Source organism: Onychostoma macrolepis, chromosome 01 (assembly GCF_012432095.1).
Source record: "Onychostoma macrolepis isolate SWU-2019 chromosome 01, ASM1243209v1, whole genome shotgun sequence".
NCBI classification, from domain to species: domain Eukaryota; kingdom Metazoa; phylum Chordata; class Actinopteri; order Cypriniformes; family Cyprinidae; genus Onychostoma; species Onychostoma macrolepis.
In genome coordinates this window covers 31552832-31566447 of record NC_081155.1, presented here as the reverse complement: position 1 = coordinate 31566447, position 13616 = coordinate 31552832, and the positions used below count along the sequence as shown (strand labels likewise).

General features: G+C 35.2%; 1 protein-coding gene across 4 annotated transcripts; it reads right to left on the bottom strand.

Annotated features, from left to right (window-relative positions):
* Positions 1-245: 245 nt before the first annotated feature.
* Positions 246-13616, bottom strand: ldb2b (LIM domain binding 2b). 4 transcript variants are annotated; one of them, XM_058777244.1, is made up of 10 exons: positions 13060-13615; positions 11225-11327; positions 9569-9741; positions 8439-8561; positions 6389-6472; positions 6154-6277; positions 4716-4769; positions 3794-3918; positions 2639-2698; positions 901-1035 (listed from the first exon to the last, which is right to left on the bottom strand). In XM_058777244.1, exons 1-9 carry the CDS (start codon positions 13189-13191, stop codon positions 2639-2641), a joined length of 978 nt encoding a protein of 325 aa, XP_058633227.1. In that variant the 5' UTR covers positions 13192-13615; the 3' UTR covers positions 901-1035. The 4 variants fall into 4 exon arrangements, with proteins under 4 accessions (XP_058633212.1, XP_058633204.1, XP_058633227.1 ...); XM_058777235.1 differs by having other exon boundaries at positions 902-1035; positions 2643-2698; XM_058777229.1 differs by lacking the exon at positions 2639-2698 and having other exon boundaries at positions 246-1035; positions 3794-3915; positions 13060-13616.

Sequence of the window (13616 nt, the reverse complement as noted above, 5' to 3'; positions counted from 1 at the left end):
GTTCTACAGAAGAACGACAAACGTCTGGAACAACATAGGGATGAATAAATGACAGAATTTTCATTTTTAGATGAACTATCATCCAGTGAATTTGTACCACGTTTCTTTGACCACTAGAGGGGGGAAAAGATTCAGAGATTATTTTCGCATTAACATCATAGACTTAAACGTAACATGGGCCTATAGCTTTGCAATTTATTTATTTATTTAGATTATAACAAAGAAAAACACTCTGTGTTCTCGATTATGCTTTTTTATTATTACATTGATATCAATAACCAAACACACAGAGTCTGATATCATAACCAAACACATTTTATTAATGCAAATTATTGAAAACCATACATAAAATACACAACAAACAGCACAAATCTGCATGTGTTTTACAATATGCATTACAATTTAGAGCAATAAAGATACCTGCATTTATGCTCAAAACGCTATAGCGTTCACAATGGGACTTTTTTCATCCGGTTGTTCTAGCGAAACCAAACAATACGGTACAGAATGAAGCCGAGACATCCACTGAGCTTTAAAAAAGGGCTGAAAAATTCTGATATGAAATGAATCGATAGATCTGTATATTTACAAGGCTTGCAGTATCTTTTATTTTTTTCAGAATACTTAAACTAAATGGTTGAAGCTGTATGTCTCAAGTATGGAATACCGTGTCACACCAACATAAACGCTAGCATGCACACACACACAACCATCTCTCCTGCAATTTCTCCTCTACAGTTGAAAATACCCCCATCCCTTGACAGCACCGTTGCCATAGCTACCCAATGTCAGATCACATTACTCCAACTGCTGTGTTGCCATGGTATCAGGCTTACTGTCTTGGTTGCTAGGGTGCTGGCCATTCCAGGAGCTGCCGTTTCCAAGTGTCGGTGAGTTGGTGTAGTCATGGAGACTGTCATCATGGAGACCGTTGACAGGGTCGTACTGTTCGTTCTCGAGGCGTGTGATCAAACGCTCATCCACGTCACCCAACTCCCCTCCCATTAGAGAGGGCTCCCCTACCACCATCACATCCTACAGCCAGAGAGAGGGAGACAGAGAGAGAGTTGACGTAAACAGAGACGCGGGGGGTCGAGTGAGAGAGAGAATGGCGGGGGAGTAGAAAGAGAGAGAAGAACGACAGAAGCAGAATAATTTATGGCTGTTATTTTCCAAAACCTGAACTTGTAATATAGCTGATGCAAGCATACAGTAGAGAATGTGCAAAATTAAATAAAAAGATGTGCATAATAAGTAGAACTGGGTAGTAATTGATTACATGTAATCTGGATAACATAATCAGATTCCAAAAATTAAGTACTTGTAATTAGATTAAATTACATTTTAAAATACTCGTAATCTGACTACAGTTACTTTTTTATTTATTAGGCTATATGATTATTCACACAATAGCAATAAATTATTCATAATTTATTTATTCTCTCCAATTCCTCTTTTAAATGTTAAAAAATTAGTTGGGTGGCTACACAGCATTTGACCACTGGATTTACAAAAATCATTTCAGGTGTTTCAACATTAAATCAACTACTAATGAACACATTGATTTTTATTTGCATTATCACTCAGAGGGTTATTTAATAATGTGTTGCTTTGTCTTTGGAAGGCTTTTGTCTTTCAAACACATTAAAGTGCACAAATTCACATTATTTCTAATTTACATGTAATGCAGGCATTCCCCAATTTGTATTTATTTTTTTGTCATCTGAACTTCTTTCACCTAATATATTTAATTGAAGTACCCCAGATTTTTAAAAATAAATATTCAATAATGAAGTATCACATTTGCATGTTAACGGTTCTCTTACATTGGTTAATGCTCACATGACATATAGCCTACAGGTAAACAAATAATATATATATATATATATATTTTTTTTTTTTTTTTTTTCTGGAAGTGCTTTATTTTGATTTCTGTTATTTTAAAATGATTTATTTTAATTCTACATTTTTATGATTTAATTAATGATTAGCTTTTCATTAAACTCACAAACCCCCTGAAGTACCTTTATGAACCCCAGTTTGGGAAGCCTTATGTAATGTAATGTTTAATGCACTTTATGTTGTTAATTGCCACGAACGGAATATATTTTCTTTGTGTATATATTTAAATGTTATGTTACTATATATTATATATATATATATATCGTACACTTTTGTATTTTTATATCAGTATGGTACAAGATTATCCTATTTAAATCCATGTGAAAAATAAGTTACATCAAAAGTAATCTAAAAGCAATCAAAAAGTATTCTGATTATATCACCTGAAATGTGTAATGTAATGGATTACATTACTAACTACAATTGTTGTCATACAATTTGGAATCAGTAACGGATTACAATTTGTAAGTAATCTACCCAGCTCTGATAATAAGGAATATTTTACATAATTACATAAATTAAAAAATGTGGCATACCCAATACGCAGTCATACACACACATGCACACAAACTCATCTCCAGACACTAGCTCTTTAGACTTTAATTAGATTTTTTTTTTTTTTCAGATAAAGAACACCTAAGTAACAACATATGTGCTAATTAAGCAAATTTGCATTGCTAAGTAGCTCGTTAAGACAGCACATGCTGCGTGATAACTGTCTGCATGTGTCACTCACCTACCTAAGCTCCGCCTCCAGCCACCCGCCACCCCTCGTTTCCCCGGCGACACGTTTAGGCTGGGGACCAGAGACGGACAATACTAATTATCATCAAATCAATTACAGCTAATTAGTCTCAATTACAAACAAATTAATCAGAGTAGACAAATGACTACATATTAAAAAAATAAAATTACAATCATACTGTAAACCGATTGTTACTTATTATAAACAAGAAAACAATGTAATTCAGGAATTGATTTTATAATACATTGCATAGAATTATTACAATATGAAAAAAATAAGATGGGTTAATTCACTAAGCTGCTCTCTCTGTCTTTCCCTCTCTATACTGCTTTATGTTATTTCTTTACACACACTCACACACACACACATGCACATAGATGTACACACATCCAGTCATTCTCCATATATCAATTTTAGTATATCTCTCCTATATGATCTTTTCAGTGTGGATCACTGCTTCCCTGCAAGTGTGTAGGTGACTGCGTCTACAGTATGTTCGGAATGGCATACTATGTACTGAATACTGAATTTTACATTTTGCATTTTTTTACAGTCTACAACACTGTCATCTAATTTCTTAATTTTTTATTCAGTGAATGCTGTCCAGTTATCAACTCCAATTAAATCTGTCAAAAGAGTTCAAGATTGCAACTAATATTACTTTATACATAACACTGGAAATGGAGGTTGGTCCAATTTTTGAGGCATCTAAAAAAAAGTCAGAATTGAGAAACAAAGCTGTAATTGTGAGATAAAAAGTCACAATTACCTTTTGTAAGTAATTATTTTGTTGTTCTTTGTGTTTATCTGTTTACTTATTTATTTAATTATATTATATATATTTTTCTTTCAGTGTATGCTGCTTTAATTTATTGGAGGTGTGTTTAACAATAATAATAATACATGTTTGTTACTTGAAGAGGTTTAATAAAGGTTAAAAAACCTGAACACATTGCATTGTGGGATTTATATAGTATTCGACAACAGCAAGCTCTGTTGCACATTTTAATTTGTGTATATAGAAAATTAGCATACTGCCCACAGTATACATATATACTTCAGCAATACTAAGAGTAGTACGGTAGTATGGTATATATCCATTCTGAACATAGCTTTAGGGTAAACATATGTGTCCATGTGATGTACCTGTGATGGTAGGTTGAAGTTATTGGCTGGGCTGCGCTTCTTGCTGTTTCCTGTGCTGCTATTGGATGCGTTACCAGCTGAGTTCCTCCTCCTCCGTCTCTTTGTTGCTGGTTTGGCTGGCTCTGCTGTCAATCAAAACATAAAAGCAGCATAATGCAAACTGAATCAGCATTGCATTCCATGAATTGCATTCCATGTTGAAAACCAGTGAAACAGAGTGAACATGTTAAAAAATGGGTGGTTAGATGGATTAATAGATGAGTGCAAATACACTACTACAGTACTAATCAATACGGCAAATGAAACCAACAAAAGAGCTCTAAATAACGGTATTCTGATTATATTTTTTAGCATGTATAGAGAAGAACAGAACCAATTTGATTTGCATTTCCTGAGGGAAATGCCATTGCTTGCACGGCAACAAAAGGGTAGTGTTCGTTTTATATATAAGGCTTCAGTTTTGAGTAAATGAAATGGCTTTGCCGTTGTCATGACACTGAGTATGTGTCTCGTTTTTTTAGCCAGCTGCACACAGGAATTTTCACATAGGCTGAATTAGGAATAGCATACTAGCAGTACTCAGTATGCTATTTTGAATTCAGCCGTAGTGCAGTGCTTTGCACATAGCTTTATGGTTAAATATATGCAGGGACTGCAAGATCAGTCACAATTCAGTGTGCAAAGAGATGCAAACAAGAAGACAAATCACAATACTGCATGCAAATACTACATCATTGCAGTTGGTTACATTTTGAATGCAGAACATTCTAGAAGCATCGATATGACGTTTTTATTTGATTGATTCTGTTTTATTATTATTATTATTATTATTAAATATTTAGAGTTGTGAGTGTAGAAGAAACCCTAACTAGAATGTTTGAGGAATTGTAAAAAATGAAAGCGCATAGAAGAGCATACATACTTTTTTTGGAATTAGAGGGAAATATTTCTGTCTTGAAGCTGGGCGAGGGTCCAACTGAAATGAAAGGAATTAATAACAGTCAAAAGACACAGAAACAACATTAAGAACATTTCAGTAAATAATAATGAGGATGCAAAACAGTAAAGAAAATGAGAAAAAGAGAGGAACAATGAAAGAGAGTTGCCTGAGAAGAACAATAAGATTATTGTTCAGTCAAAACGAAGGAATTATTGTCACAGAACAGCAGGAGGTGTTATTTTTTTTTTTTAAATAGCACATAAATAACAACACAAGGTCAAAGACTCCATTAATTACTGCAGATCACAAAACCCTTAACAGCCTGTGCTCAGTACTTTGAAATGTTAATAAGGAATATGAAATATGTTTACAATGTACAAACTACTGTAAATTTAATGACATTGTGTAGCTCTTAAGAGGAGAACAACAGAAAGAAATTAAACACTGGGGGGAAAGAGTAGCTAAACAATGCTGGTGTTTCTATATTAATCTTTCACAACAGACTATATTTAAGAGAGAAAGAAAGCTAAGAGGAGACATGAAACGAGATCTAATGAAGAACGTAGAAGCTTGAGTTATAATTAACTAAAACTAAAACCATAAACAACTGCTTGTTTGTTTGGTACATAATAATAATAAAAAATAATAATTAAAAAGACAAAAACACTCAACAAAATTACTCAAATTTGAGCTAAAATTACAATGAAAAAATTCAAAATATGAATAAAAAATATAATAGTGTCTCTGTGATTAAATTATGGGGACCAAATGTCCTCACAAGGATAGTAATATCAGTATTTTTTTATCTTGTGGGGACATTTTTGGTCCCCATGAGGAAAACAGCTCATAAATCATACAGAATGAAGTTCTCTGAAAATCTGAAAATGCAGTTTTCAGATTTCTGTGAGGGGTACAGTAAGGGTTTAGAGTATACAGTTTGTACATAAAAATCATTATGCCTATGTGAAGTCCCCATAAAGCATGGAAACCCAACTGTGTGTGTGTGTACTTGTTTATGCTACATTGTGGGGACCAAATGTCCCCGCAAGGATAGTAAAACCTGAAATTTTTGACATTGTGGGAAATTTTTTTTAAAATAGTAAATGATGTTTATCTGAAAATCTAAAAATGCAAAAAGTTTCCTGTAAGGGGTAGGTTTAGGTGTAGGGTTGGTGTAGGGCAATAGAATATACGGTCTGTACAGTATAAAAACCATTACGCCTATGGAGAGTCCCCACAAGGATAGCAAACCAGACATGTGTGTGTGTGTGTGTGTGTGTGTGTGTGTGTGTGTGCGCAATTTTGTGACAAATCAGAACATAGATTTGTATAATGACAAGGGTATGACATAGGTATTACAAGGAGAAGGTGACTTTTCAGGACATTACCCCATGTGTGTGTGTGCGTGTGTATGTGAGACCTGGTGGTGTTGTCATCCTCTGCCACTGGTGAAAGAGGCAGGTCTTCAGGCAGTCTCTGGGACTCAGTCCATATGTCTTATGCCTAGACATGAGCTCCTGCATCGGCTCTAGAATCACACACAACTGCACACAAACAAAAGAATCTTTTCACTCAGTTGTTTAACACATTAAAAATCACACCATCCATATGAGAGTGGTTGTGTTTGTATGTGTGTATACGTGATTGTAACATACTCTGAGGTAGTTCAGCGTGAGGTTGGTAAGTCCCACTCGACTGATGTTTTTGGACAGTTGTTCCAGAGCTCCAGGGTCTTGTGCCTGACAAAGACACACACACACACACACACACACACACACACACACACACACATGGACACACAAGTCCATTTATTCTCTCTCTTATTTGGTGCTCCATCCAGATAGAGCTCTAATTCATTACATGATATGTTTCCATAGCAACATCCTGACAGCTTAGCTAAAAGGTTTGGATGCTTTCACCTTGATTGATAAAAAAGGGCTGAAATGCATTTTGTTGTACCATAACCAACTACCTATGAATGCATCTGAAAATACCTGAGTTTGCCAATATGCCAAACAAATCCATCGTGAACATAACCCACATAACTGGGGAAATCGTATTATTTAGAAAACAGCATATTTTTGATTATTTTAGAATTAAAATCATGTAAAGCTAAAAATAGTATTGTAAATCTTACATATGTAAAATGTTAATCCACAGTGTACGCTAAAAAAAAAAAAAACCTTCACTCCGACGCAGCAGTACTGTACTCATATAAGCAGTGCATGGCTCATGTGAAGAGAAACTGACTTGTGTGAGAATAATATTCAACACACACACACACACACGGTGTCAGAAAAAGTAAGGACAGTGTTTTACTTTTGTTAACAATTACTGAGAGTATGAGTCACATTTATTTCACATTGTATGAACCTAATTTACACACAAAGTATTTGACATTTTTAGCAAAGAATTTGACAGAAACTTTTAACCAATGTAACATTTCACTAAAGACACAAAATAATCATTAACATACACCCCGGCAATCAATTTCATGACCTTGGTATTGCTAGCAAATAATTTATTTTTTAACTCAAAACTACCATTAACTACGACTTTTGCCTCAGTAAACTCCTAATTTGCTGCTTATTAACAGTTAGTAAGGTAGCTGTTAAGTTTAGGTATTGGGTAGGATAATTAGGGTTGTAGAATATGGTCATGCAGAATATGATAATATAATTTAATATATTATAATATACAATGACAACTGCCCACATTTTTTAAAAGTAGTGCCCTACCAAAAGTCTGGGATCATTGTCTTTCTTTCTTTCTTTCTTTTTTTTTTTTTTTTGACAGAAATTAATAATTTTATTTAAGCAAGGAAACATTCAGTTGTCCAAAAGTAACAGTAAAAACCTTTATATTGTTACAAAAAAAAAAAAGTCAAAGAAATGCTGTTCTTGAGATTTCTATTATCAGAAGTTCATCCAAAAAGTTTCCACAAAAATGTTAATAAGCACAACTGTTTTCAACATTGATGATAATGTTTCCTGAGCACCAAATCCGCATATTAGAATGATTTCTGAAGAATCATGTGACACTAAACACTAGTAGTGACTGCTGAAAATTTAGTCTTGCCATCATAAGAATAAATTACATTTAAAATATATTAAAATAGAAAAAATAATTATTTTAAATTGTAATAATATTTCAGAATATAAATGTGGTTTTGATCAAATAAATATAGCCTTGGTGAGCATAAAAATATTTAAAAATCTTACCAACCTCAAACCTTTGAATGGTAGTATAGGCCTATATGCGACAGCATGGACTATGAAAAGATAAATATCTTAAACAATAGAATGCTACATTTTAATGCAAGTTTAATTCTAATAAAGATTCAGAGTGGTGTCCAGTTCCAATTGTTACATTTTTAGTCCAATTTGGTGAAAAAACAACAAAAAAAAGTATTTTTGTACTGTTGGCAGTCCATTTAAAATGTAAATGTAATTATTTATTTATTTCATTTTAATAATCAAGATAGAGCTTTTAAAACTGTTGCTGATATTACTTCTGCTTTATTTGCTGCAAATGGAAATCAATGGTCAAATCTAGCACATTGCATTATGGGATACAGTATTCAAAACAGTGTATTCTGTGTACGCTGCAAATTCTGATCAATGTAGAAGGTCATCCAGGTTGCATATCATTTTGTGTGAGAAATATTAAGGAGGATTTTCTTGATTCACATGAAAAGTGACTCACATTTACAGCCAAGACACTGCGAGGAATGAGTTCACTGTAGTGTGTGATAGTGAAGTGCCATGTTTTGATTCTCATAAGGTCATCAAAGGTGAACACAAGAATTAGACGACCTTCTGTACACACCTGTGAAAAAAAAAGGAAGAGAATCAGTTCTTCGGTTTGTTTGTCATTCAGTTTTTTTAAACTTTCTGAATAAAATAAGACAGACATCAGACAAAGACAATTAATTATACTGTATCTTCTGAAATCATAACACTGACTTGACCAGTGCAGAACATGTGAGAGAATTACTTCTAACTCATTTTTATTTTTCATTCATTTAAAACAAATTAAATTATCCGGTTCTCCCATTAAAGCAGTATTTTCAGCACAAGCAAGATTCTGTGTGGAACTCTGAACCCCAACATTCTGTTGCCGGGGGAACGGAGGGTAGCTGCGAGGTTGGCATAGCAACGGGAGGGATGTAATCCCAGCAGACACGCTCTGATCAATGCCTCCAGAACACACACACTCACACACACACACACACACACTTGGGAACTGTATCTGTATAACTTAGCTACAACATACAGTCTCCCGAATCAATATTTAATTCACAAATGTTCATTTACTAAAAAGCAAAGTTGGACAAAACTCTCTCTCTCTCTCTAACTGACAACTGAACGATTCTGCATCGTAATGGCGTACTATATGAATATTGCATAGGACATTCAGAAAATCACATGTTATGTTGGTCTTTGGGAACAAAGTATTCATGTCATATGATACAAATGATATAAGCAAGAGCATTCTCTGAACAGTATTGTAATATACTTGCTCAAAGACAGTATTAGCAGACTTTGCATCAAGATCATCCTACAGTTTTAGCGCATAAAGCTATAGGATAGAAAAAAGAGAAGCAGTTTTTGTGGATGAGCAAGGGAGAGAGGGAGGGTGAGAGAGAGAGAGAGAGAGAGAGAGTGAGGAACAAGCCGAGAAAGAGCAGGAGGGAGAGGGAGAGAGTGGGGGTTATATTTTCCTTTTTTGTTTTGTGCAGTTCCAGCCCAGAATTCACAATGAGGAATACATTAGTGCTCAAAATGAGGAAGCAAAGACTCACTGAGCCAGACTTGTGCGTGTGTGTGCAGTACCTTAGTGAACGTAGGTTTGCCGTGTTGTGTTGCCATAGTACAGTGATGAGAGTCGACAGTAATAGTTGAGTTGTTGAACGACTCCTTTGTTTGTTTCAGCTCAAAAAACAACTCATAGACTCCTCCTTCGAACAGAGAACTGAAGTAACGAGGGATCAGGGTGCGCCCGATGGCTGGGGAAGAAGCAAGGAGAGTGAGAGAAACATACGTGGAGAGGGAAATTTCATTTTGAGGACATCAGTTGTGGTCGCAGATTAACAAACACAAGGAAAAGAGTAGTATAGACTCCATGCAGAGATGTTTATTTATTAATGGCCATATGATGAAAGAGACTCAAAGTTGGGCAACACACTGGCCGAACACCTTAACTGGCAACCGTAAATGTGTGTGTTTGTGTGTGTGTCTCTGTGTGTGGTCCCCTAAGAGTTGGAAACAAACAGGCTACTGAATGCCGCAGGCATTAAGTCCAGCAGGCTGTGCGTGTGCACAGAACAGTTAGTGCTCTGGAGCTGTCAATCACTGCAGTAGAGGTGTGTGAAGTCTGCAGGCCCATATTTATTTGAACAGCCCAGACCTGTCAATCAAATCTCACCACATACACAGTGAATAAGGAATGAATGAGAATGAGTGAAATCCAGCACAACTGTGTCCCTGCCTAACTCTAAACAGACTGAAATGAATCTAAATTCAAACTCTACCTTAGAAAGAGAAAAAGTCTGCAAATTTTATTTTGATATTATGATTTTATTTGTGATTATAAAAATATTTTCGTATAAAACAATTTTTTGCACATCTTATGCTCGCAGATCTTATTCCCATTGAATTTTTTGCTAATAAGTAATCATTAGTGTATTTTATCATATTTTGATGTTTACAAAATCCACCAAAAAACAAACGCAAGGATGTAAGTGGTCAAACATCTTAAAAATCTAGTTTAAAGCATGTGCCAAGTTCTTACTCACTGTATTTACGATGGTTTTATATTTTGAAAAAAAAAAAAAAGAATTTATGAATTAATGAATGTAATGCATTTAAAAATGTAAAGTAAAAATACTTTCTGTACACAATCAATGTGAATGTACAAATCTGAATCATTATTTTCAAAATAGCTTAAAGGTAAAAAGCATTTTTATGAAGATTTTATGACATTTTATAGCCTGAACTAAACTTGCATGTCATTAATTAAAATTGCTAATATTTAAAACGACTTACAGACCTTGACACACAGTCATGAGAATCAGCAAGATTCCTTAATGATATATATATATATATATATATATATATATATTTTTTTTTGTTGTTTTTTTTTGGCAATATTATTTAAAAATTAACAAGCAGGGCAGCAGTTTTGTTAAAATACCCCCAAAAATAACATGAAAAGATTACGCTAAAGAACAGAATCCTTTTTTTCTTCATTATGATGTTTGGACAGTTGAAACAATTTAAGTCAGAAATGAAAACATTAGTCATTGTATGTATGAATTGGATTTTTAATGTATTTTTCAATGATATAAAATAAAAAAGTGTGTCACGTCACAGACCCAACCAAATGTTAAATATACTGTATAGGGGGACCAACGGAAAAAGTTGAAGAACCATTCCCCACCTTTTGAACATCAATGAATACATGGTGGTTATGGCTCTGCATACACTTACTGTACGTCTTTGGTCCCTCCTCCAGGCAGAATGAGAGAGTCAGTGTGGCATCTTCTTCAAAGAACTCAGTGCAGAATGCATCCCACCACAGAATATCACAGTCCTGTGGGATCACACATTAACACGCATTTAACACTGAGTGAGACAGAGGAGAGCCACAGAAGTACTTGGCCTCTGAATGACCCAAAATGACCATAATTAGGCCTGGCACAGTGATTATCATTTCAAAGCTTTCTGTTTATTATAAACACACACCCATGTTGACTCGCCCCATTAAGGGCAGCAATTTACACCACAAATCCAGCCAACGACCGCTGGCCTGCTACTGAGATTCGCTTGATTGTACTGGACATTATAATACCAGCTCATACACCACAATACACTGTATTTTGACAGATCTTGCACTTCAGTCTTTGTGCGTTCTAAACGTGTAAGACAGTTATTGGATAGTGAGAAAGGGGTGTTTCTATAGGTCATCATTCCAATAGTTCAGTCTCTCTTAGAGATCTGGTATCTGTCAAATTATTATGACTCCAGGTGTGCTGAACAGCATTTCATACCTCTGCTGATACATTTTATTTTCCTCACTTTTTCTGAGTGTAGGCAATATTTTAAAAGTACTATTTATTGTGGATTATTTTTGCACGCACACACTGACGGCAACAGGAAAAGCAAATATTAACACAGCTTGCGCTGCAGTTTAAATTGGGACCAATTGAGGGAGAAGATATATATATATATATATATATATATATATACTAGTCACATTGCACTGTTTGTCTAGTTTCTGTCTTATGGAAAGCACTACAATAAATCATGCTACCACGTAAACATTATAGAACATCACCTTGCTGTTTGTGTTCCTGAAAACCACCACATAATCAATAGTGTATTTGGTAATGTGTTGTGTGCTCCATCAAATCCTATTTAGTGAAAGTCCTTGAATAAGTTCAGTTTGTAAGTGAACATTTGGGTCACACTGTGGTGATGCGAGAGGAATAAATAAATATGTTAAAGTGATTTGTCCATGGGGACTTTTGGCTACTTAAAAAAAAAATCAGACTTATTCAAATTATGTTTCATCTATGTTAAAACGTGTGTAACATGTCTGGTAAAAAAGATCTGAACATGGCTTTGGCAACCTTCAAGTGTGCTTTGGTAGCCTATGTGATGATTTGGATTTTTCTTTTTGTGTGCAACAAAAATGATGTTTGATTGTAATGGTGTAATAATAATGTCATGTATAAGTAGTCAATGTAATTTTAATGTATAAAAAGTACATTAACAGATAGCCCATAACTTGCACATCACATCATGATGTAAAAATATTAAAATTGATTACAGTTGTGATATTCAAACTGCTATTCTGCTGTCCTGGCATAGATGTGCATTGCTGTTCACTTTCTTATTTCCATCCTAATCAACAATGTATATTTTGTATATGAAGTATATTTTGAAAAGGCTCAATTGTTCTCTAAAACGCTACGGAAATCTCAGCAGTATTTGTAACAGAATGTTGTGATATTATACACATAAATGCATAGCCTAAAATGAATTCATAATACGATGTTAAGTGCTTCTTTGGAAAAGTGCAAATTATAATTTCCAATTTTAACACTTTTTATCATAAAGTAATTATTTAAAGATTGTTTTCTTTAAAAACAGCTTAACTGACAGAAAAGTTCTCCTTATAGATTACATTATGTCTCTATTGATCCATAATCTCTTATCTGAAATTAATGTTTGCTTCATAGGCAGGCTACTTTATTTAAGAACGTATTAAATGCAAAAGTCCTGATCATCTAGCTATTGTTTTATTTTTGGTAATCACCCACCTCAGGCCGGGACTGGAGCCGTTTGTTGAGCTCGTGCATCCGGTACTCCGGCTGCACCGGGTAGGGCGCGTGTCTCCGATAAAACGGACCGAACGGAGAAGAGTAGAAGGGGTCGCGCGGCGCGCCGGTCATGGTTTCTGTTACCGACAGCGCGCGAGGAGCGCATCCACACGCAGCACGTGGAGCACGACGATCGTAAACATACACACACGCGCGCTCCCGGACACAAGGAGAGATGCGACTGTCAAATCACACGCGCGCTCTGCTGTGAGAGGAGAGGAGAGCAGAGGAGAGGAGAGGAGAGGAGAGGGGGAGGGAGGACTTCACGAGGGGAAGAGGGAGAGACGAGGGAGGGGGTGGAGGAAAGGAGAGAGGCTCCTGTAAATTGGTGGGTCTTTCCTTACAGTACAGTCTGACAAGTTGGCCAATTAGAGCAAAATTCAATGGAATGCAATCACTGTTTGCTTTTTTATATTTCGGATAAAATCCCCAATACATGTCTTCAATAACTACTGCAGTGTGTGCTGCTGTGGCATAAAATAGTTTGCTAATGTGCA